Below are 24,903 nucleotides of genomic sequence, written 5' to 3'. Positions count from 1 at the left end.
GAATGTGAAGAGCAGAGAGAGGCTTGCATTTCTTTCTTTCCCATTTAATATTAATGGTAGCTGGTAATTGTTAGTCACCTGTGGATGAAGTTGAAAGGTGAAGGGCATGAGAGTTGGGTTGTCTTCTGCAGTTGTCCTCAGAGAACACACAAATGGAGTTTTGCCCCAGTCTAGACTGGAAGCGCCCTGCACACTCTGCTTGAAGAGAGACCTGCATGTGGTTTGCAAATCAGGAGGCTGTCCTGCATTAGCACCCGGTGCCAAATGTTGCCCTTGGCACTAGTGAAAGAAGACTGACCCAGAGCCAAGGTCCACCAAAGTTCTTACCTGTTCCTTCTGCTCTGACATTCAAAGACCCAAAAGCATCCACAGCATTTTCCTCAGTGTTACTTTGGACCTCCAGGATTGTGTCCAAGCCTAGTTCTTCCTGGTCCTCCTCCACATTTCAGCCTCTAAAGGAGCCACTAAAGTAGCCTGTGCCTTGAAATTATGCAAGTATTGTCTTTGTCCTCTGTCTGGCCTGCAGACCCATGCAGGCTGGAGTACTTGTTCCTGGGTAGGGGAGTGGAAAAGGTTTGCTTAACATAGCAACATCACAGCACTGAAACAACTGCCATGGGATGCAGCTGTTCCACCATAACAAATATCTCAGGCAGGAGCCCCTGCAGTTTAACCAGGCTTTGGTGGGGCAGAACCTCTATTTCTGAAGTTCAAATCTTTTCCCTGACTGCCGGACTCCTCTAGCCTAGATGACCAAAAATCTTCAGTGTTTAAGCCTGGAGAGCAGCTGCAGGGAAGCACTCCAGCTCCACCCTGAAACTATCACTGTCTTTACAGAGGAAATGTAAACACCAGCAGCGTCCTGGGTCTGGAGGTGCCACATGAGTGTATGTGGCTCATGGGAGGCTCCCCAGGAACATCCATTGAGCCCCTTCCTTTGCCTGGTGTCCACAGGGGCAACGGGCCTGCTGGCAAGTGTGCATCTTCTTGGTAAGGTGTGTCACTGATTTACACTTGAGGCCTGCTTGACATCTCTCTGGACACCCTTGAAACCCTGTGACTCATCTCCAAGGAATTTGTTCTGATTACATAAAAAAAAAAAGCCAGCAAAATGCGCTCGCTTGCTCACAGCTGGGCGGAGATGCCTCTCCATGCCAAGACCGAGGTGATAAAATCTCTGTGGAAATGAACGTGATTTTTCCTGTTGCTCTGTGGGACTGGCGGGTGAATTTCCAAGAGGCGAAACAAGCAGGCCAAGTGTATAGTTTTGCTTAGTCTTTTGCTATCCCCGCCAGGGGTAAAAGCCCTCAAGGTCCAAGACTGCTGCAGTTGCTACCGCAGGAGGCAGCTGCCTCCACTGCCTCTTCCAGCATCTCAGACTGCTGAGGGCTGGGCAGGCGTTTCCTGCCCCAGAGGAAAAGGCTCTGTGAGGAGGCAGATGCTCTGGAGCTTCACCGGTGTTACCAGTCATGGGGAAGTATATGGTCTTGGAACCCTAGTCAGTAGTACGGCTGCAAAACACATATGGATTCTCCTGTGCTTGTGAGCACTCATGGAAGTAAATTTCTCCAGTTTAGTCCTAGATGGCTTCCTTACCCTCTGCCCTGGGTAGGTCGGTGTGCTCCAGCCAGGGTATGTCCAGGCAGACCTGGTGGAGAAGACCCTTTTCTCTTTATAAGCGTGCCCTGGAGAGCTGGAAGCACAGTGGTGCAGTGTTTTCTGTTTCAGGCTGTGAGCTGGAAGATCAGTGCTTGCAGCTATACTGCCCAGCACCCTCCCCCTCGTCTCTCTTCTCCTCCCCATAGTGGCCAGGGCTGCACAGACTTCAGCAGGGGTTTTCTGGGTGGTATGAAGACACTCTGCTGTTCTCTGGTCTGTTACTGGGAGACTGCTGACGAGTAGACCCCATACTGACGTGTAAATTCTCACAGGTGATTTTTCAGATGCGATCCTGTCTCTTTCTTTTAACTTACAAAATGCAGAATGTCCAAGTGTGTCATCTCCCTTCAGTTACTATTTTCTCTATTCCCAGTAAATTTGCAACAGCTTTCGACCCTTGGCTGCTTCCATGAATACTGTACAGAAGATGATTGAGTCCGTGCCAAGGTGTCTGCTCACTTGTTTCTGTTTTCATAGCAGAGTCCATCAGAGCTGCATTTTGATATAGTTTATTGTATTTTTATTTCTTGCTTAGTTCCTGTAATGCTTCCTGCCCAAGCACTCCATAAAAGTATGCTTTATCACAGGTCTTCTATCGTATCACTGTCTTCTATTAATGTTAGAAGTGTCAGATCCACTGGGAACATAGCAAAGAGAACATAGTGAAGGAAACATGGAAATGGAGGTGAGGAAAAAGGGTATAATTTTAAAATAGAATGAAGACTTCTCTGGATAAAAAAAAGAATTAATCTGCCTATAAGGATTACAACAGACCTTCATTGCTAATGGCAAAACAGGCTAGTGTTTCAGGCAGAAATTATTTCAGGATGGGAAAGCGACAGTATTCAGAATAGTAAAAACATATCCATAAGGAGTTGATGAAACTGAGATAGCAGGAGGCTGTGCTAAATCATGGGAATGAAGCGGAAGACTGGCTCCCAGCATCCGTCCTCTGTGTGCTCTGCCCTGAGCCTGGCAGCACACAGCCTTCCCCAGCCTTGTGAGCCAGAGGTGAGCTTCAGTCTCCTGATCATTTCTTGCAGGAGCAAGAATGTGACCAAAGAGTCACCTCAGATACAACACATGGAGCACCCTGAGCTGTCTTCTCAGCAGCTGGCTGCAGACTGCCTCACACACTTGCGGTTGGTAAAAATGGAGAATGCATTGTTAAAAGCCACCCTTGTCCATCCAGAGCCCATCTGCAGCATTTGTGTCATGCAGTGGAGCTGCTGACTGGTCTCCTTTTCACTGTAGAAGCAGATCAAGTGCCAATGCCGATGTTGTTGGAGGTGTCAGCTCCTTTGATACAGCTGTGCCTGGCACTTCAGTGACTTGCTGCCTGACCCAAGGGGAAGGTGGCGTGACTGCCTTTGATGGCTTCTTTCTGATCATTGGCTCCGCTTCCCCAGCAGGTCTTTGTGGGATGCTGGAGGACACCATCTTGTAACACTTCTTATTCAGCCTGTGTAAGGGCTGTCACAGGGGCCAGGGGAGGTGGCCTGCAGCACACAGTGACACACAGCTTTGTCTCTGTCTCTCCCCGCCAGCAGCTACCTCTCAGAATAATCCACAAACATCAAGTTTGGAGACTTGGCCCATAAAGGCACAAACAATAGTGCTTTATCATCATCTGGGCTCTCTCTGTGAAGCCGTCCTTTGCATTTTAAATTAACACAAGTTGCCTGGGAGGGGGTGGTTGGGCTGCTTCAGGCCTCCAAGCACCTTAAAGTTTGCGGTAGCCAACAAGAAGAACAAAACTCCTTTGAAAGCCAGGCAGATGTCTAGCCTGGTGATTTATAGACTGAAAACACAGCTATTCGAGCCTGGCTGATGAATTGCGATTGGAGTACAAGGAATGGTGCAGACTGAAATGGAGGTCAGCTTTGGAGGGGGAGGTTAGGGGCTGGGGCAGGGGGACCTCTGAAAGGGCAGTGCTTTTTCTTGGGGTCGGCAGTGATGACTGATGAGGTTTATACATTTTTGTCTTTGTTTAAAAGCCACCTGTTTGACAGCATTTTGGCTGAACGAAAGCCTCACATGCTGTTCCTGTGCATAAGGACTGTGTGTCTATGTAATAGAAATCTGGAAAAGATTGATGGAATAGCAGTCATGACCAGAGCACAGGTATTGACTTGTTCAGTAGGACAGAAGTATGGTAAGGCTTGTGGGGTACCACTATGCACTAATAACAGCAAGGAAGGTAAGGCTGTAGGATAGGCAAAAACAGAATTCGGGTTTGGACAACATCTCTGTAGGAAAATACAGTAAAAGATCTACAGGGGTGTGCTAGAACCCAATATTGACCCCAGTATTGAACCTAGACCTCTGTAGGGGTGCTAGGTAACACCAGGAATCACACTGTCACAGATGTACATTACCAGCCAGTGTTACTGTCAAGGGGAGAGCCCAGGTACTGTGGGATGTGTTAGCTAACACAGCTCTTCTCACCAACCGAGAGGGCACAAGAAGAGCTGATGGCCTTTCAGAACTGTTTTTAGCAGAGGGATGTTTTAGGAAATAGGCTTTGATCTAGTGCCTTCGTGGTTAAATGAAATGGAAAGGCAACACGAGGGATGTTATAACTCAGATTTTGCTTCCAGAAGGAGGGAGCTCGATAAGCAGGGCAGTATGTAGACTGTGGTGTGGCACTCAGCAGTGCTGGCAGAGTGCCCAGTGGAACTGGGACATGTGGGCAAACTATGACCTCTCTGAATTTAGGCCTAGCCTAGGAGAACAGGCTACCAAAAGCAGATGCACCTGAAGAGCTTGTGGACTCAATGTAGACTTAAGATCTTTTTTTTTCTTCTGTCAAAAGTGCAAAACTTTTCTGCAGTTCATGTTTGCAGCAAGGGGGGAACTGGCAGGAAAAGGCTGTAGACATAACTTCATAAACAACTGCTTCACAGTAGTGTTAGAAATAACAGAGGAGTGTGAGAAAGCATGAGGCAGTGAAGAGACTTCCTGATGGTTGGAATGGACAGGAATAAAGTGGAAATTGACAAAAGTTAAGCTAAATTAGGTCTTGCAAAGGAAACTAAACAAACTCTGGACAGTCCCACTGCCAAACAAATAAATGGAAACAAGGAAAGAATTACCAGGGCTGTGGCATCCAGGGAGGTGAAGGAAGCAGAAGTAGTAGGGGTTAAGGAGACAAAGTGGGAACTACATGAATGAATGTATTACATCCATAAGGGTGATATGATGAACATGAGGGAAAGGGTGGCTTACAGTGAGGAGCTCATAGAAACAGAGAATGGCTGGGTCAGCAGTGAAAGGCAAAAGCCGTTGAAGCTAATGCACTAGCTGTGAGAGCCTGAGAGGTCTCTGTTCCAACCACTGCGCTGTTGAGACAATTAAGCTGCAAGTCCAGAGGAAAAGGTCCTCAATAAATCTGTCAGGTTACACGTGGTTCCACAGGATTAGACTGTAGTGGACATAATACCTCTTTTTCCTTTCTTTTTTTTTCGGGGGGTGGAAGTGAGGGAAGGAAAATAATCCTGTCAAATTCAGACCTCTTAATCTGACCTCAGAGGCACTTTTCAGAACTTCAGAGCAGACTTTAAATGAAAAAATATTTAAAACCTGAAAGTAAACACAGCATGGATTTACCAGAAGCAGGTTACCAAACCTAATTTGATACCTTTATTTTATTTAAAAAAAATTTCATTCTGGGGACAGAGTGGTATCTCAGTCTGTCTGAAGTTCAGTTAAGCGTGTGATACTGTGCAGTATGAGATACTATTAGTTAAGCTTCAGAAGCTACGGTTTGGTGAAACACCTGTATGTGAATAGCATCTCTAAAGGAGAACACAAAGGGCAGCGCTGAATGGACAGCTGGGAGTTCCCCTGCAGGAGGTCATGTTTAGTGTTTGCTTTAATGATTTTTGGCACAGAAGGCAGTGGTGTGCAATTGGAATTTGTGATGATACAAAACCAGGTGTGGTCAATACAAAGGAGTACCAAAATACCATCCAGGAAGACCAGGAGCACCTTGAGAAAAGGAGTAAACTGGGTGGAATGAAACCTAAGAGAATGAATGGAAGGTCATGCTATTTAGAGCAATGACAGAAATTTTGACACTAAACTGGGAAAGCATTATTTGGCAATGGCAGTAGAGGAAAATGCTTAGATAGGTATGAAGAAATCACAGGATCATTCAGGGTGCCAGGCTGTTACTGTGAAAGAAAAGGTATATACAGCTCTGGGAAGACGAATGGCCTCTTTTGGTAGAAGGAAAAAGAAAACATGGCTTGTTTAGCTTGGTAAAATGAAGACTGAGAAGAGATACAATTGCTCTCTCTGTATGTAATAAGAATAAGTAGGAGCTAAAAGAGCTCTTTCAAGTTTCAAGTAGGTATAAGAACAATGGGGCTTAAAGGAGCTGTGAGTAAATCTTTCCTAAACTTGAAGAGAGAAGGGTGCCCAGCCCTCCCTTTTGTTTCAGTGTGTGTGCATCTCGAGGGGTGCAGGCAGGCCGGGGCAGTCTGTGGTGCTGCCATGTCCCAGCGGATGGACTGAGAGAGAAGGGGGCAACAGGTCCTGAACGAGGCAGGGCACTGGTGTCATGGGAGGTGTACTTGGGAGGTGAAACTGCGGCTCAGGAGTGGCCATAAAACACCTAGTGTGTGTGGTCACCATACCAGGACCAAAGCAAGGGCATGCGCAAGGCAGAATCAATTAAAATAAGCAGCTCTAGAGACAAGGCAGTGCAGGTTAAAGGTAGAAATAAATTAGCACCAATGGAGACTGAAAACTGACTGTTAGCAGTGAAGTAGCACTTCTTGCTGCTGCTGTGGTTTCTGTGCAGGTTTTTGGGGAGAAATGCTGCTAACTTGCAGAAATACGGAGGAGGTAGCAGAACTGAGAAACCTTCTGCTTTATAACTTGCTCGTTTTCTTGAATGCGCTCCTCATTGACTTCACTCTCTCAGATTTAATTTTCCTGTATTTTAAGATACTGCAATATACTAATAAGACTAATGTGCTCTGAAGCTGAGGCATTCCCCGATTGTAATTGATTACATATGGGGAGCTTACCTTCTTCCTGGGTTGGTCTCTGAAACATTTTCTTAGTCTTAAAATATTCTGCTTGGCTTCTCTTGAAGGCACAGAGGATGTTTTGTGCTTCCTTGTGGAGTCGTCAAGAAAAAAAGGACGGGAGGTTTAGGGCTGCTGCATTTGCATAAGCCTGAAAGATGGCTTAACTTATGATAAATTTTGATCTAATAACTGTGACCAAGCGATCACACATCAGACCAATGCCACTTCTCTGGGCTGGACAGCCGTAACAGTGCATCTGCTGGCAGAGCGACTCTCCCCCTGCTGTTTCTCTCTCCGCTGAAAAGAGCAAACACCTACTAATCACAGAGAGACCCAAAGCAAATCCCAGCCTGATCCGCAAACAACAAGGGCTCTGGAGCCTCCTGGGACGTTCCTGGTGGAGCTCCCAGAAGTTCATTACCCTGGCCATGGGCTCAGACAAGCAGCCCGTTTGTTGGCACAAATGGGAACAAATAAGTGGGCTCAATGGTCTTAAGGGTCTTTCCCAACCCACATGATTCTATGATTCTAGGCTGTACCAGCCGCCTGCTCAATGCGAGCGGTGGAGCGGGGAGAGGGCAGAGCCAGTCTGCCAGGTCGCAGGAGCAGTGGTGGTAGTGACGTGCGGGGACAAGAAGGTGGAGATGGCAGTGAATGCTCTGAGCTGCTCTGTTGATGTCTGGAGGTGCAGATTCATGAGAGAAGAGCTGGAGTTTTATGTTTGTGATGCTGAGGCGTAGCCGCAGGACCTTTATGAATGTGAATAATCCGGCATACAGGATAGGAAGTGAGACAGAATGGGTCGGTGTGCATAGGAAGAAAGGGTCAAAGCAGTCAGAAGGGACAGTGAGTGTTTTGCCAGCCCAGCCAAAGTGTATCCAGTGTCCGAGGGCAGGAGAAGGCTTCTTTGCAGTACTAGCAGGAATAAACCACCAGCATTGCAGCTGCTTCATGTAATCCTTCTCCAGGTGTGGATCCTGCTCAGAGTGCTTTGCTTAAAATGTGAAATGAGCACTCTGACAGCACAGCCCTGTCCATGGGAGCATGGGTGGCCAAAGCATTGGCTCTTTCTTACCATCCTGCTGCAGCTCAGGACACTGTGTCAGCTGAAAGATTTCCAGGACAACTCGCCCACGAGCCTGGTTACACAGAGCACCCCAGCTTACCCAGCAAAGGGTGGCAAAAGAGAACTCCCCCTTACAACAGCCATAACGTGGTCCTGGCACCAAAACAAAATGAGCCTGCCAAGGCCTGGAGAGACCCTGCAGGCAGCTCACAGAGGCCTCCTGCCTGCCGGGCCCCGCTGGCAGTGTGTGCTACCCAGGCTGTGCTACCTGGGTGCTATTTAGGGTATATAAACCCTAAAACCTCCTGAGTTCTAGGGTGTATTTTGCTGCTTTTCCCCTGTTGAGGCAATGGGAGTGAGGTGCCTGACTGCCTCTGGCAGTTTTGAGAAATCTGCTCTGGCTTTTCTCCCAGCTGTGGCTGCTGGGGTTGGAATGCGGCTTCCTTTGCCTGATTAGCTCTGTCTGTCAGTGAGGTGAGTCCCTCTCCTGTAATCAGTAACTGGAGCTGGTGTTGAAGACATGCCTCATCCCTCCTGCCCACGTTGCTCTTGGGCGCGGGGGGAGCAGCACCGCACCGAGCGAGTGCTCTGCTAGTGCTCTTTGGGGGGAATGAAAGCTCGTCCTCACCGGGGAATCCTCTTTCTCTGTGGTCTTACATTCAACCACAAAATGCTTGAGAGTACTGCCATGGACACCACTAAGATCCATGGATCAAATGGGAGGCTGAATTCCCTTAGATGTGGCTTTCTGCTTGGAAAAGGGAAATTGTGGCAGTGCCCAGGGTATAGAGCAGCCTGGATGCTGAACAGCCAGAGGTTTATAGGTCTTGCCAGCAACCTTGCAGTCAGTGCCGGAGCCAGACCTAGCAGTAATGTGAGAGACTGAAACTGTATTGGCCAAAATTTTATTATCCATCTCTGGTACTTAAGTTCCTGCTCCATTTGTACCTTTTAGGAAGCAGATTTCGCCTCAGATAAGGCACTTGGATGTGGCCTACAGTGAGGTTTTAGGTGGTTTGAGTTTGCCTAGAAGTGGCTGTTTCCCCAGTTACCGTCCATACGGAGGGACACAAGCAGGTTGTACTGGGTGAAACCAGTTGGCTTCTCATACTGCTTTATGAGGCTGAAAGACATGAAGGAGGGATCAGCTTGTGCTATGACGTGTTGGGCACATCAGGCTCCCTGGTGCTCCAGATAGGCTTTGAACAACAAGCCCAGCCAGATGTAAGTGAATGCATCGAGACCTGGTGTTCCCAGTGTGGCCTCTGTGCCATCAGACAGCTGCTCACTGCCTGTGGGCAGGAGCACACACGCACACTTGGCTGCCTCTGCCGGTGCCGTGCATTCCTCGCAAGGGGCTGTGTTGTCAGAAGAGATGCTGCTGCGTGGCAGGGGCCAAGCCCGGGGCCCCCAGCTGATATGCTGCATGTGGGACTGTTTCCAGCACACTGGGGCATCCTGGCTTTCTGGCTCCAAGTGACGGGCACTCGCAGCCCTGCTCTCCCAGCTCCCTCTGCTCTGCACCACCATCTCTCCCACTGCTGCTTTCAGAAATTCATGCTTTTTTTCCTTTTATGAGCCAGCTTTCTTCCCAGTGCCAGTTTTCAGTTTCTGCTTTTATGCTAGCAGAAGCCAAGCACCAAGTTGTTTCTGGGCAGCATCATTTCAGTTTAGAGACAGGGTCTCCTGTGTTTTCAGAGTTCCAAAGAGCACCGACATGGTTTACCACGTGTGACCCTGTTGTTCCTGGTGCTGGTGCACCCTTTGCAGCATTCAGGTAACAATGTCCCTGGAAGCAGAGGAAGCCAAAGACTTCTTTTGAACACAGGTTACAAGATAAGACCTGCCTGAACTTTCCTTAGCAGCCTTAACTGTCGTCATTCCTGTGCACTGAGTTGCATCCCCACTGAGGGGATGAATTTGGCTTGTAAACACACAGTAGCAACAAGAGAGGTATTTCCAAAATGCACTGGAGATCTAGAGAAGGACCTTCAGTCTTGGACCTCTTGGCAGCAGGCTCCATGTGCCACACAGCAGTTGTGGCTGAGAGCTGCTTGTCCTGGACAGGACATCCACAGATGGCAGGAGAGCCACATGCATCTTGCATGTGATGGATGCAACCAGTGCTTTGCAGGCAGGTGCCTGTGGTTTTGCATTGGGTGAACTGGGTTTAGATACCTATGACAAAGTGCCCTCAGAGGGCTCGTTGGGCTGGCACTTTGTTGGTTGAGGTCATTTAATGGAGGCTCCCACTGAGTGATTTTTATCATGGTCTGGGTCATATTTAGAGCTCAGATTAGCTGCTGGCCAGAGCACTGTGCTAGAGACCTAGATTCTTTTACTGGGATTCTTGTTCTCTTGGGAGATATTGGGGAAAGTTGCTTTTCCCTGCTCTGCCTTGGTCTCCCCAGGGAACAAACCATTTACTGCCTTCATTAAGTGCTTTAATAATACCAGCACAGGGGAGTGATGGCAGATGCTCTGATTGCGACTAAAGCCTGCTGCAGGGAACACATCTGGGTGAGCTGACACCAGCTATAGCAATCATTGCTCTGGAGTGCCTGGCTGGGAGTTGTGACCATTTCACCCTTCACATTGTATTAGTGTAACTTTTACCATGTGATTTCCTCTTGATAGGGCTAGCAGAGGCAAGAAATGGCCTTTATGGGGCTGGTCTTGGAGCTTTTCAGCTGCCTGCACGCTCATGCATTTCCCAGAGACCTCCCTTGGCAGGGAGCTGTATGTATGGTGTATGTACGATACGTCTTGCCACCGTGTTCTCTGCCAGCTCTGTTCCCCGGCACACATCACTGTTAATGATGTGCTGTTGGACTTGTGTGTCATGGCTTGGGAGGGCGCTGTAACCACCTACATCTGCCCAAGGTACCTGGGTTGCCCAGATCTCACCACGCCAAAAAACCTTCACCCAGCCCATCAGGAGACCTCCTACCTCAGGTACATGGGTCTGACCCCGCTGACTGAATCAGCTTTAGACAAGAAAAGGCCCTTGGTCTGCAAGGGCTCTTCTGGTCTGTGGTGGGGTCTGTCTTTTTGGCAGAAGCCACTGCCCTGCCCCAGCTGGAGTCTTCTGCAACGTGGGGAATGGGAGCATGCTTGGCCAGGATAGCTGCTGACCTCCTGTCTTTCCCATTTCCTTCCAGTCCTGGACACACAACATCCAGCGGGAGAAGGAGTTCTTGCGAAAGCTGGTGAAAGCCCGAGTCATCACTGACCTAACCAGTGGGATTTGAGTGGCTGCAGCCACTGCCTCCAAGGGAGGAGACAAAGACGCACGCTGCAGCTCTGGGAGCAGGCACTGGCAGCCCCCCCGCAAGAATCCCACCTCACTGAAGACACACAGAGATGCCCAGGTGCTCTGGGAAGACCCTCTCACATTGCCAGCCTGCATGAGGGTTGCATCTGCTGCCTCCAGGCCTAGAGCTGGCAGGAGGTGGGCAAGGGGCTGAGTGGGCAGTTCTTGAACTCTGCATCACAGACGGATCTTCTGTGTCCTGAATTAAACAGGAAAGACTCAGGAGAGAGAAGAAAGGTTTGTGAATAAAACAATTTGTGCCAAATGGGAGGTGATGCTGCCCCGAAGCAGCAATGCCTGAATGTACAAAGTATTATTTTTTAAAAGAAACTCTGCTGGAATCATACTAGAAATACCAAGGTGCAAGGCAAAGTTGCTTGTGCACAGCCCTGCGAAAAGCCTGGCCTCTCCATGCTCCATCTATGTTGTCACCTGCCTCAGGCCTTTCCCCAGGAAAACAAATCCGTCCAAAACTTCAGTGTTGTTGGTGCTGCTATAATTTGAAGGGAGAATAATGGGTTTCCCTCGTTCTCCACTTGGAGCTTCTGGATGGAGATGAGCATGGGTTTGTTTTTCTGCACTTTTCCTTGCTTCCTGCATAGAGGCAGCAGCAGCAGCCACTTACTTGGCTGCGTTTTCCATAGCCGTTTGCCCTGCTCTGCCTCTTCCCTGACCCCAAGGCGGAGCAGGGAGCCGATGGCTTTCTCTGCCTGCAGCAGACCCTCCCCACCTTCCTGCCTGTCATGGCGCTGAGGAGCCTGCCTCGTTGTGTCCAAGGCTTTCAGGCCTCTTGGTTTGTGCCTGCTGTGCAGGGCTGCTGTGGAGTCTGTGCAGATTGGTGTCACCATTTCTGGACAGCATCTCGCTTCATTTTTGTGTGGGAGAGGAGTAATTATTCTTTGGAAGGAGGTCAGATCTTGTGAGGGGATCTGAAGCTTTACAGTTTGAGAGCAGGCTGCTGAAGATGTTTGTTTTACGTTCCAGACTCGATCATGTTCCCTATTTAAACGATGTGTGACCTCAGTGGTGATGGAGCTGCTGGCATGGTTGGAGGCCTGCTAGGAACCCTCACCGTCTGCTTGGCCCCTGCTCACTTCATTTCCAAGCTCCTCCTGTGCTGCTCTAGCACTGCTGCTCCTCCTGCTCTCAGGAGCACATCCCTTCCTTTGCCGTCTTGTTCCCAAGATGCAGTATTTGCACATTTGATTTGTATATGTATTTCAGAGGAGCTGGAATAAACTGAGCAACGTGGCTGGTGTGAAGACAGCAGGGTGGTCTTATCCACCTGGAGAGCGTGGGCAGAAAGGGGGCTGCCAGGGGAATAGTTGCAGGTGGAAACCGGCTCCCACGCTCTCCTAGCCTGGAGCAGACTGGACTGTGTCCGTGGGCACTGTCCCGAGCCGAGTGTCGAGGCATCAGCATGCAGCGTGCAGCAGGGGTGGTCACAGAGGGATGCTGTGTGGGCTTGTGGTCCTGGTGCTGCATCTGACGTAGCCCAAGGATTGCAGTCTGCCTTGCTCTGAGCTGAAGGGAGAACATAGCCCTAACATGGACAAGGGATGCTCAGAGCAGGGCTTCCATGGTTCCCCTGGGCCACCTCTGCTGCTGCTGACATGCAGGGGGCTGTGGCTCTGGGGCTGAGACCCGAGATGGGATGTGCAGGGGGGGCAGGCGTGGGGCAGAGGAGCAGACCGATGGAATGGTTTGAGACCAGGCTGCAGGCAGAGAGTAGCTCTCAGGACATGGTGCTGGGTGCTGCCCACAGACTGGCATGGGATGTGCTGCTCAGGAGCCTCTCTTGCATGGTGCACCTGTAGCCAAGTAGCTTGCTCAGGGGCAACTCCTGTCCAGCTTCTGGTTGTGGCTGCTGCTTGCCTTATAGTCTGGGAGCAGCTTAAAGATCCTGCCTCTTCCAGGCTGCAGAAGACAGATGTTGGGAGGCTTTCCCTTCCCTTTTCCCTTCCCATGTCCCTTCTTCTGGCCTCCCAGCCAGGCATTCCCTGCTCCCCTCAGTACATGCCTTCCCCCAGGATGCTCTGTGAGGTTTCCAGCATGGAGAGCTGGGGTTTCCAGCAGGTTTTTGAGCATATGCTGTGGCAGATACTCCTTTGAATAATCTCCCCCAATTTGTTTATCCTGCTCAAGGGACTGGATTTCTGTGGTTCTCGCCAGGTGACACCCCATTTGCTGTTCCTCTGTGTCAGCCTGGACCTGGGACCATCTTGCGTAGAGTCCCCACCACAGTGGCAGTTAGGGTGCCTGGGCTGGGCGTGGCTGGGGAAGGGTGGGCATCTGCCCTCCACCTTGGTGCTTGAACTAGGTCCTTAACCAGCTGCAGTGGGATCCCTGGGGCAATGAGTGGGTGATGGGCTGCATCCGTATGCTACAGTGAGCTGAGATGCCAGAGAACGGGTGGCTGCAGCTAGGAGGAAGAGGGGAATGAAGAGCCTTTGGTAACTATGCTGGGCTCCTCTCCATCCTCTGGGGTAAGCACCCCTATGGAGACTTTTCATGGTATTAATTTGATTTAGTCCATTTCATTGAGCACTACAAAGCTATGGGGCACCTTAATCTTTCAGCTCACTGGCTCCAGGTCCAAGGAGAGAGGATGACCCCTGCTCTGCTTTTCCTGGTGTCCCAGCTCCCCACCATGGCCAGGGACAGGTCCTGGTGGGAAGCTGTCCCTGCAGACCAAGGAGGTGACTCCAAGCCCTTCCCTCCACCTTGGTGGGAGTCTCCAGGCAGAATTGCCCCAGCTGAATAGATGAGTGCGTGGCCCAGGGTGACTGCGGTGGGTCAGGGCCACCTGCAAGTAGAAGGAAAGAGAGGATGGGGGGTTACTTGGGGGCCAAAGGCTCCCCTTTAGTTCACCGTCCCATTTGACATTGGTGGGGCAAGCACACCCACGGAGCAACCCCCCGGCTGGGCGATGGGGATGTGCGCCCCAGCCCCAGAAACAGTGGGCAGCACTGGGTTTCACTCCTGGATGCTGTTCCTTTGGCTGCCTCCCCACATGCACCTGCAGCCACCTCCCGCCCTCCAAAACGTTGCAGTCCTGCCAGCTCAGAGTGGTGCACGCGGGTCAGAGCAGGGTCAGTGGGACGGATGCGAGTCTTGGCCTCTCCCTTGCAGTGACTCACCTTTTCAGCTTGGAAGGGAGAGCCCAGGGGAATTCTCCACAGCCTAAATATAGAGCAGGGTTGCCTGGTGCCTCTGACACGCTGTAGTGCAGAAAGGCCACTTGGGTGGCAGGGAACCTGCCTAGAGAGAGGCTGGGGAGCCAGCACCTGCAGCGGGGTTTTGCTCCGGCTGGTGCGGAGAGCAGGTCTGGGGAGCTGCAGGCCAGCCAACACGTGCTGCTCCAAGGGAGAGGGGCTGCCAGAGAGCTTCTGCTGCAGTGACCACACCATGAGCACGGGCTGCTCATGCATTTGTGGCGTACAGCCCTCCCCAGTGCCCGCCACCCTGGTGTCAGGCTCCCTCCACCAGCTCACCCCATTAGGGCTGGCCATGCTGCGGCCTCAAGCTTACACGTGCCAAACAGACACACCACAGCCAGGGAGCACAAGGCAGCAGCAGGATCCTGTTCAGCCCAGCATCCCTCAGCCCAGCATCTCTGGGCTTCCAGCATCTTCTTTTCCTGGGAGGGAGCGGCCCTGCCTTGCTGCTTTACCCCCTCAGTGTGAGCACTGCTGGGAGAGGGGGAAGGAGTCAGGACAGGGCTGTCTCTATTGAACAGGGGCAGGCAGGCTGGGTACAGGCAGCACCAGGGGACAGGCAAGGGCTTCCAGACTGCCTGGCAGGGAGGCAGCCGCCATGCTGAGCTCCACCGGCACCAGCAGGGCACATGCCATCAGCCCAAGCGAGTGTCACACACGGTATTGGAGATGTGTCCCTTGGTGTGGGTGACCTGGGCCACTACCCAGCCCCTCCGGGCGCCGGCTGCTTGCACAGCCTGCACAGGGACTCGCTCCAAAGGCCAGTGCACTCACTGGTACTATACCAAGCTGAGATGCAAGAACTCAATGAGTTTTTAAAATTAGTTTTAGTTTCTGCGATTTTTTTTTTTTTTTAATTTTCCCTCTAGGCAGGGAGGGCAAGAGTCTTGCAGGCTCCTCCAAGCCGGCTTATGTCACATCAATTCAGTCATATCACAGAAGCAATAAAGCTATCAAACAAGCTTGGCTGGCCTCTTTCTTCTGCTGCCCTTGGCCTTTTTTAGGGGAGGCAGAGGGATTCCCCTGCTGGGGCTGTCCCCAACCTGGTTTCACTGCTGACTCCTCCAGCACAGAAATGCAGAGGCAGCTGCCAGAAGCTGCAGCTGGACGATGCCACTGGCCTGGTGCTGGGGACAGGAGAGGGCCGCGCTTCTCCTTCTTGGTGACCTGAGGGGTGGGAGAGGGGCTCGTGGGTTGGGTGCATGTCCCATCAGGGGGCAGTGGGGTGGAAGCTTGTCCTGCCTGGGACGGGCTCCCTGCAACTCTGCCTTCCCTCTCAGGGACTCCCTGCCAGGGGGTGGCTTCCCGCCAAGGGTCGCAGCAGCAATACGGCTGGGTGCGGCCCCGACAAAGGCAGGTGTCCAGCCAAGTGACCTTCTCACCACAGCATCCAGGAAGGAAGCGGTTTAGGAAGCTGGGGGCTGAGGCTGTGACCGGCTCCTGACACCTGCCAGATCCCAGCGGGAGGAGCGTAATGCCTGCAGCAAACACCAACGATGTCACAGGACGAGTCAGGGACAGTCCCATCACCCAGGGGAATGAGGTGGCTGCTTCCAGGTGGGTGACTGCTCTGCCAGCTCCTAAACGTAAGGGGTGGCTTCCTGCCAGCACCGATGGGATGCTGCAGAGGCAAATGCCCAACCCTCTCTGGTGTGTGGCTGCAAGTTCCAGATTCCTTCCAGAAAGGAAATGCTGGAGCTGCTCGGTCCCTCCTTCCTGCCCTCCTCTCTTCTTGGCCCTTAAAGAGCAGGGCTACCACTGCCATCGGGCTGAGCCAGCCCCAGGGGTGGCCCATGCCCCATCCTGGCCTTGGGAGGGCTGTGGAGTGGGAGAGTGCAGAGCCTGGGACCGGGGCACACAGGGACAGCCTGTGGGAGGTCCAGGTCAGCAGAGGCAGGGACACTTGTTCTAGAGCAGGTATCCCCGAAGGAGCCATGTCACTGCAGAGACAGGAACAATGCAACCAGTTGGTCCATCTGCATCATAGCCTGCGCTCATATGCGTCTTCTCACACCCAGCATGGCCTTGCACTGGCACGACAGCAGCCACGGCATGCTCGGTCCTGCCATCTGGCTGGACAGCATCACCCCCATCCTGCCTCACACAAGGGTGGCACCTTCAGGGACAGATGTCGCAGCGGGCCTTGGCTCCGCAGGCCTCATTCCAGACCAACAAGGGACTGGGGGTGCAGAAGCACAGGCTGATGCAGGGGGTGCCTTGGGAGGCACCAAGCCAGACACTGCCAGCAGCAGCCAGGGTGCAGGTCACCCCCCTGGAGGCGCGTGGGGCCAAGGACCCTACCCTGCACCCCAGCGCCCGTGGGGCCCATTCCACACTCAGCGCTCCCCAGGGTAGAGCTGATACTGATGGGAGCCCAAGGGGAGAGAGCAGTGCCCAGATTCAGGCACAGTGCTGGGACATGCCACCTCCTGCCACAAAGATCATGGGGACAGGGAGGAGATGCCACTGGCAGGACATCAGCGGGGCTGATGGCAGCAGCAGGGTCACATCTCCCAGGACAAAAGCCAGGGGCAAAGGAGGGAGACAGGACCCCCAGGTGTCTGGGGTAGCAGCCAGGAAGGGAGCACTCCTGTAAGAGGACAGAGGCCAGGCTTTACAGCTTTGTACAGCCACCCCTTTCACAGGACCAGGGCCTCTCTGGGCCCACCTGTATGGGGTCTCCTGGATATCCCTGTGCCATGCCCTACACAGCCCCCTGCCCACCACCAGCATCACACTGACAGCAGCTCCTGGCTGTGCCATGAGGACCAGTCCGACCCGCAGAGAAGGCAGAAGGGGAAGGGGTAACCCCTGTCATGAGCCAGCACCTTGGGCTGCCTTCAAACCCCGAGGGCTGTTGGTGGGGGAGGCAGCCCTCCTCCATTGGCAGACCGTCCGGGGCAGCTCCCCCTGCATGGGCAGGGCTGTGGCCAGTCCCAGCCCCATGGGACAGCCAGACAACCTGGAGCAGGACATGCCACTTGGACAGAAACTTGACAAGCAGGCAGTCCCGTTAGTTTGCAGCCCTGCAAAGCAGAGGATCCTGTTCCCTGTCCCCTGCCTGTGGCCCATTCCCCACCCCAATGATACTCCTGGGCCTCCAAACCTCTGCTGGGCCAAGGCATCCAGGGCATCGCCTCTGCAATCTCCCATGAGGGCATCACAGAAGGGAGCAGCCTCAGGTCACGGAGCCCACCCTCCCATGCAGTCCCACTAACAGGTATGAAGCTACCCACGGCCACAGGCTTGGCCAAGCTGCCTGTGCTGGGAGCACGGGGGTACCACGACCGCGCGGTGCCACACCAGGGCAGGGGCAGCAGCTCTGGGCCGCGTGCCACCTCCACCGTCCCTGCTAGCGGTGACAGGGACGGCTTAGCCAGCGCCACTTGTGTCAGCACATTCCCTGGCAGGTGATGCCGCAGGAGGGACACGGGAGTTGTCATCTCCACGCTGGATAATCCGACCAGATGAGACAAGATGAGGCAGCTGGCTCCACCGGTGGCTCACACAACGCTGGCCAGCGCTCAGGACCGTGGGGTCTGGGCTGCCATGCGGCAGGGAAGCAGTTAATGCCACGCGGGGGGCCTGGGTGCCGGGGCAGACCTCAGGGGCGACCCAGGGGCCGGAGTGCAGCCACAGCACAGCTGGCGATCGAGCCGCTGGCCCCGCTCCAACCGGGGAGTTATATAAGCCCGGGGAGGTTGTGCCGAGGCGGTTGAGCGCTGCTGGGGCAGATGACACGGCAAGCAGCATCCCAGGGCACGCAGCCCGCCCGGACGCCTCCGGACCACGCTGCAGGCAGGGCCCGGGGGGTCAGCGGGCCATGAGGGCTGGCCCCGAGGGGCTTGCCCAGCCTGGGCTGTGCCCCGGTGACCGGCTCCGGCCAGGGGAGCACGTGTGAAGAGGGACCGAGCGGAGGCGGCCCTGGGATTTGGCACATTTGCAAGGAGCACTCGAGAGCCCTGGGATGGACATGGAGGGCCCTGGGTGGTGACGTAAGGACTCGCACGGGCTCGCCTCGCCTCACCAGCCGGCCCCCATGTCCCCGGGGCCTGCGACGGCCCCGGCGGAGGGAGGCAGGGAGACGGCGGAGGTAAGGAGCCCGGTGGCCTGTGGTCCCGCCCGGGTGGACCTGGCTGTGGGTCACCTGTGGGCCGTTGGCAGGGAGGCCTGACTCCTTCTCTGGCGAGGCTGGGTGTGAAAGCCAGGCACACCGGTGGCCCGCGGGGGTTCGGGGTGCGTGGGACGCCGGCCAGCCCTGCCATGGCCCGGGCACTGACGTGGTGGCCCCCACGCTGCCACCCCCAAACCCCACCCCGCCCCCGAAGCCTGACCCCGCGGGTCCCCACGCACCCAGGTGGCCCGCTGTGTGCAAGGGGGCCCCGTGGGGCTCTGCCCCCCCCGCCGCCAGGCGTGGGGTCCCCCGTGGGGCTCTACTCCCGGAGCACTGCAGAAAGGGCTGAACTCGTCCCCGGGCGGGTGTCCGGGTGTCCGTCCTGCCAGCGCTGCGAGCGGACTGTCGGGGCAGACAGCCCCGCTCAGGGGGCGTCCGTCCGACTGTCCGGGCTGCGCGTCCGTCTGCCCGTCCGACTGTCCGGCGGTGCCGAGAGGTGTCCGCCAGCCCCGGGGGTCGGCCGGCCGGCAGGTGGTAGTGGCGGGGGTGGGTGCCGCCGGGGGTCCCGGTGCCGTTCCCGGCGGGAGATCGGCGGCGGTGCGGGTCCAGGCACGGAGCCGCTGCTGGTGCGGGTCGGGCTGCGGTTCCTGCTGCTGGCGGGATCCCGGTGTCGTCCTGGTCCCGGTGCGGGTCGGGGTCCCGGTGCGGGTCGGGGTCCCGGTGCCGGTGCCAGCGCCCGCCCCTCCGGTCAGCTGACGGCGGCTGGAATTTGACACCGCCGGCGGCGTCGGCGGCGGGAGCGGGATGGAGCCGCCGCTGCCCCGCACAGCGCGTCCGCCCGCCGCCGGCGGCACCGACACCGCACCCCGAGGCGCAGCGGGACCGGGACCCGCACCCCGAGGCGCAGCGGGAGCGGCACCGGGAGCGGCACCGGGAGCAGCGGCGAGAACCGGTGCCGGTGCCGGCGGGGCAGCGCCGGCCCCCGCCCGCGCCCCGCCCCGGCGCGGCGGCGGCGGGCGGCGGGGGGCGGCGGGGAGCGGAGGCGATGCGGGGCGGCGGCGGCGGCCCGGGGGATGGTCCCCGCCGCGGGCACGGTGAGTGCGGGCCGGGGTGGCGGGCGGCAGCGTCCCCCCCAGCCTGCCGGCGGCGCCGGGCCTCGGCGGCGGCTCGTACCGGGGCTGAGGGTGGGGAGGGTGGGGGGGCGAGGGAGACGGGGGGAGCCTGCTTGGCCGTCTGCCCCTCGGCAAAACCCGCGGGACCCCGAGGGTGCTCGGGCCGCCCCCGGGCGGGTCCCCCCCCGGGTGCAGCTCCCGGGGTGCCGAGCCCGGCCCGGCGCGGGAAGCGCTGGGGGCCGCGGCGGGAACGGGGTTCCCTGCCCGGGCGGGGAGAGTCGGGACCCCGCCGCGGGTGCCCGGGGGACGCGGGGACCGTCTCGCCCGCCTCTTCCCTGGGCTCCCGCCCCGGTCCTTCGGGCACGTCGGGCAGGTCTATGCCCCGGCTGCGCAGGCGGAGGGCGGGGGAGAGCCCCGCGGCGGGGGTGCCCGGCCCGGCACTGCCCGGCGCCCCCCGGCCCTGCTTTCCCCGGGCTGGGGCCGAGTTTAGTCTCGCCTGTGTGCCCCACGTGTCCGATTCCGGCCTCCACGGCTTTGCGGGGCTGGTGCCAGCTCCGCTGTCACACGTGGGGTAGGTTTCTGACACCCCCACCACCCCCCCGCCCCGTCACTCCTCCTGCAGGGGCAGCCCGGTGGGATGCGGGCCCTCCGCCGGCTCCACCAGTGCCTGCAGGTGCCGTGGGGGTCTCTGGGCACCCCCCGCGCTGCCAGGCAGGACCTGCGGCTGCAGGGCTACCACGGCGAGGGGTGGCGAGCGAGGCCCCAGCACAGCCCCTTTCCAAAAGCGGCCACTCCGTGAGCTGAGACCCTCACCCCGCGGGCTCTGGCACCCGCTGGCCCCGCGTGGATGCGCTTTCGCGAGCGGCTCCTGCCCCTCCCGGGGGCCTGGTGCAGCCCACGGGGCACCCGTTCCCCAGCGCCCTGTGCACTGCGCGGGCAGCGGGGCTCTTGCCGGGGCTCCGCACGGGTGGGTGGGTGTGACCCGTGCAGGGGTTACCCCAGCACGCTGCTGCCTACCCCCCGGGCGGGGGGCCCACGGGCAGGGGTCAGGCAGGTCTTGACATGGACGGGTCTGATCCTGGCCCTGGAAGGGGCTCCTGTGCCTGTTAATGGCCCAGCTGGGCTTTTGCAGCCATGGCAGGGGCAAACCCCAGCCAAATCGCCCCCCCCCCCCGTGCGGGAACTGGGGGTCTGTGGCGGGGGTGCGGGACCGGCACCCTCGTGGGGTGCCCGGGAGCTTGGCTCAGCCCTGCCCGCGCTGGGGGGAAGCAGGGGCCGAGCGGGCAGCGTGGGCTGCGGTCCTGCGCTCCCGGGGAGCTGCCCCCGGGGACGGGGCTCCGTTTCTGCAGAGGCACCGGCGGGGCACGTCCCTAGCCCCGGCTCCGGGGCTCCCGCGGCGAGGGGAGGCTGCCCTCGCCCGGCGCCCCGCCGGCAGCGCTGCCGCCGCAGAGCCCGGGGCCGTGCTGCCGCCGGACGGGCAAAGCCTGAACTGCACCGGCTGCTCCGTCCCGTCCCGTCCCATCCCATCCCGTTGCGTCCCGCCGGGATGCTGGGGCCGGGATGCGGGAACAGGGACCCGGGGAGGGGGGGCCCGTCCCCTCCCAGCGGGACGCGGGGACCCTCGCCTGGTCCCTCCGGGGGTGCTGGCCTGGGAAAACTATGACCTGGCAGCAGCGGCTGGCGCGGGGCCACGGGCCGCCACGGGAGCGACGTGCTGCGTGGGCTGTGCTTGGCCAGGCTGCGGCGGCCGGCGGGGCCGGGGGGGCCTGGTGCCAGCCCTGCCTGCACCGGGGACGCAACCTGCCCCGTGCACGGCCCCCGGAGGAGGCACATGGGCCTGGCAGTGCCCATGGCAGGCCCTTGCCATGGCGTGGCCAGTGCAGGGTGGCATGAAATGTGGCAACTGGGACTTGGGGACCATCCCCTGAGGTGTTGGGTGGACCAAGGGAACTGATTTTTGTCTCCTTGTCCCAGTGGTGCCCAGTTGTGTCCCTTCATTTTTTGGCCAGGAGCGCTCTCCTTAGCATGTCCCATCCCAGCTTTGCCATGGAAGCACCTGAGGCATGCCGGGGCACAGCCATGGAGGGGACAGGGGAACTCCCCGCTGCAGGATGCCACCAAGCTTCAAGGGGAAAGTCCCATCCTGAGAGACAGGGGATGTGGCAGATGGGCCAAGGAGGGTTAAAGTCTCCATGGGAGCCACCTCTGGGGGATCCTGGCTTGGGACACTGGGGCACAGCGGCCTCCCTACACCCCAGGGGAACTGGGGAAGGGGGTGCAATTGATGGCTGCAGACTGGGAGTTGCCCCTGCACCTCCCAGGGGACATCGCTCTCCTGAGGCCATGGTTGCTGCTCCGCTGGGACCATACCCAGCGGGGACCAGCTTCCCCTGTGTGTGTTGGGGCAGCAGATGCTGGGCAGTGGTGTTGGGGTGAATGATTACAGCAGGCCCAGCATGGTGGCCCGTGCTTCGCTGTGTCCCCACAGGACCTGCTTGCCGATCCTGCCCCTGCAGCCCCACTCCCCCGGGCTGCTCTGGCGCACATGTCCCAGCTCCCTGCAGGCAGTGGGCACGGGAGCCCAGCACAGGGCCGGGGGGGGGGCGGGTGGCTGCAACCGGGGACCCTGTGCTAACGGATTTGGAGTTTCCAAGGTCAGGCTCCCACCGCAAGCAAGAAAAACATTCCCAGGGAAGGGCCATGGGAAAGGCCCCCCCCCAGCGGCGCTCCCAGCCCCAGCCACTGCCTCTTGGCCCAGCCTGGCATCCCAGGCCGCTCGCGCAAGGAGGCAGCAGTGTCCCCCTGAGGAGAGGTGCTGGGTGAAGGCTGGGTCACCCGGCTGCCAAATCTCCAGGAAGGGGTGCGCCAGGTGGTGACGGTGCCTGGCAGTGCAGGGAGAGGACTGGGGAGGGGCATGCATGGGGTGCAGGAGGGGTTGTGGGGTGCTGGGGGGGGTGAGGGAGGGGGTGGCATGCTTGGCAGGGGCAGGGGAGAGGTGTGCCAGCTCCCAGCTTGATGTCCACCCCATCCCCTCTCTATGGGGGCTGACCCCCACCTCTGCACTTGCAGCCAGCATGGAGCAGCAAGTGGGGCCACCAGAGCCGAGACCTGCAGGACCCACCACACACCCACAGCCCAAGGTGAGCCTCAGCCTGGCCAGCTGCAATGGCCGGGGCCACATGTCCCCGTCCCCGTCCCCAGCTGCTCATGGAGCCTCATCCCTTTTGTGGAGACCCTGGCCGGGGCTCACCCCGTTGTGCTGTGCTTTGTTGCAGGAGGGGATGCTGTGGGGGCTTTTCGCCATCCTCTCGCTGCTGGCTGGGCTGGCCGCAGGCACCCTGCGAACACCGCACTGCAACGAGACGCTGGACACGGCTGCCACGCCACAGGGCATGGCCACCGCCAGCCCGGCTGTGGAGGCTGGCGTGGAGGTACCGCTCGCCTCTGCCTGGAGCCAGCTGTATGGTGCGTGTTGGGACAAGACCCCACGGCATAATGGCCCCAAGCGTGGGGCATGGGTGGGTTGGGAGCTGCTGTGGGGAGTCCCAGCCCATGTGGGGCTGCCTCTGCACTTCGGGGCTGAGCACAGGAGGGCCGAACATGTGGGGCTCTGTGCTTCACACTGGTGATGGTGGCAGAACCCTGGGGAAGAGAATATGCTTGGCTAGGTGCCCACCCACCTTACTGCCCCGCAGGCACCCAGTCAGTGCCATGGTGGGTGGTCAGGAGGGGTCTGCAGGTCATGGCGGGGGACAGGCAGACTTAGCGGGCCCCGGGAGGGTGGTGGGTGCAGGATGGGGTCTGACAGTGCCATCCCCTCTATGTGCAGGGGACAACGCGACGACGGGTGGCCCGGGCGACGCAGAGCTGACGGAGGACCTGCTGCTGCGTGCCGAGCGCTCACCGCCAGGCGCCAGCAAAGCCAAGAAGGGGACACGGAAAGCCTCGCGGGGGACCCGCGGCCGCAACTGCCACATCCGCAACCTGATGGTGAAGGTGCGCGACCTGGGCCTGGGCTTCAACTCGGACGAGATCGTGCTCTTCAAGTACTGCAGTGGGTCCTGCCACCGCGCACGCAGCAACTATGACCTGACGCTGAGCAGCCTGCTGCGGCAGCAGCTCATCACCCCAGGGCCGCAGGAGCGGGTCCTCAGCCACCCCTGCTGCCGGCCCACCCGCTACGAGGCTGTCTCCTTCATGGACGTGCAAAACACGTGGCAGACAGTGGAGAAGCTCTCGGCAGCTGAGTGCAGCTGCATTGGCTGAGGAGGGGGCTGCCAGCTCGGCCCTGGCTCGACACATGCCGGCAGCCCCTGGCTCGTGGTGCACAGCAGCGCCGATACTCAGAGGAAGGTTCTGGCGGAGGCAGGTGGCCCCGGTTTTATGTGGCCACTGGGGACTGAGGCAAGATGGAGCCGTGACGGAAGACAGGTGGACAAGCCCCCCCTCCTGCTCAGTGCCAAGCAGTAGCTGGTGCCACCAGCTACGCAGGGTCCTGCCCCAGCGCATCCTGCCCCAGTGCATCCTGGCTCAGCCCCAGGAGAGGAGCTGGAGGGGGTATGGAGCATCCCCGCTGTGGGCAGGGGCCTGCCAGCCCGCTGCCCACCAGCAGCACCCAGCTTGCCTGCGCCCTGCCTGGACTGGTGCTCCCACACCCCTGCTTTAGGGGAGCTGGGGCCAAGCGTCGCCCAAGATTCAGAGGGGGACAGAAAAGGAGCAAAATCTCCCTGTCCCATTGGGCACCCTGGGGCTGGCAGTGGCCGGAGCTGCCCTGCAGGGACTGGGGTGCAGCTGGGCCAAACCGTGCCAGCACGGGGTGGGGGGCCAGCACCTGGGCTGGCCGCAGCCCCCAGCACTCCGCAGGGCAGCGGGGCACGGGCACCTGCCAGGACCCCTGCCTGGCTCCCGGGCAGTGGCAGGGTCCCCCGCTGCCCCCACCGTGCTGCAGCATTAAACTATTTATTACTCTAAATTATTTATTTATTGTTCTCGAGCGGCAGCTCCTATTTATGACTTCGGGCCCCCGGGGGCCGAGTGTAATTTAACCCCAGTGCTGCTGCGAAGCCCTGGGCAGCACCGCAGCCCCTGGTGCCCCGGGCCCCCGGCCCCCTTTTTTCTATTATTTGTAAAATCTGAGGGATAAACTCTATTTTTGTACAGTCGCCTTTTACCAGTAGCAATAAAGCGATGGGCTGCGAGTCCAACCCCTGCGTGTGCCCGTGATGGGGGGGGGAGGACGCGGACACACACGCACACACAGACACGGGGGTGTCCGGCGTGCGTGACACCGGTGGGCTGGCAGCGGGAGGGTGGGAGGCGGTGCTGAGCGGGGCTCCCGCCGGCAGCACCGGCACCACGCGTGGGGGCGCTCGGTGCCCGGCT

At 57.9% G+C, this 24,903-nt stretch overlaps 2 protein-coding genes across 8 annotated transcripts in view; both read left to right on the top strand.

Moving 5' to 3' along the window:
- ST3GAL3 (ST3 beta-galactoside alpha-2,3-sialyltransferase 3) overlaps positions 1 to 15,257 on the top strand; it is a 190,842-nt gene extending 175,585 nt beyond the window's left edge. For all 7 annotated transcript variants that reach the window (XM_064455274.1, XM_064455272.1, XM_064455271.1 and 4 more), the window contains one exon: positions 10,926 to 15,257. In XM_064455274.1, coding sequence (XP_064311344.1) covers positions 10,926 to 11,015 — 90 coding nt within the window. In that variant the 3' untranslated portion in view covers positions 11,016 to 15,257. The remainder of the gene's footprint in view (positions 1 to 10,925) is intronic.
- Positions 15,258 to 19,396: 4,139 nt separating this feature from the next.
- ARTN (artemin) lies at positions 19,397 to 24,719 on the top strand. The gene is made up of 4 exons (XM_064455270.1): positions 19,397 to 19,503; positions 22,591 to 22,661; positions 22,797 to 22,986; positions 23,351 to 24,719. The coding sequence occupies exons 1-4, from the start codon at positions 19,455 to 19,457 to the stop codon at positions 23,785 to 23,787; spliced, it is 747 nt and encodes a 248-aa protein (XP_064311340.1). The 5' UTR covers positions 19,397 to 19,454; the 3' UTR covers positions 23,788 to 24,719.
- Positions 24,720 to 24,903: the final 184 nt, after the last annotated feature.

Source organism: Phalacrocorax carbo, chromosome 6 (assembly GCF_963921805.1).
Source record: "Phalacrocorax carbo chromosome 6, bPhaCar2.1, whole genome shotgun sequence".
Lineage (NCBI taxonomy): Eukaryota > Metazoa > Chordata > Aves > Suliformes > Phalacrocoracidae > Phalacrocorax > Phalacrocorax carbo.
The sequence above is the reverse complement of the archived record's forward strand: the minus strand, read 5'-3'. Positions and strand labels throughout refer to the sequence as shown.

Bases quoted from the DNA above. Each gene is read 5' to 3' on its own strand.
- ARTN (XM_064455270.1), top strand. From the start codon at position 19,455: ATGCGGGGCGGCGGCGGCGGCCCGGGGGATGGTCCCCGCCGCGGGCAC. The intron at 22,662-22,796 runs GTGAGCCTCAGC...GCTTTGTTGCAG, and splicing joins CCACACACCCACAGCCCAAG to GAGGGGATGCTGTGGGGGCT. The intron at 22,987-23,350 runs GTGCGTGTTGGG...CTCTATGTGCAG, and splicing joins TGCCTGGAGCCAGCTGTATG to GGGACAACGCGACGACGGGT.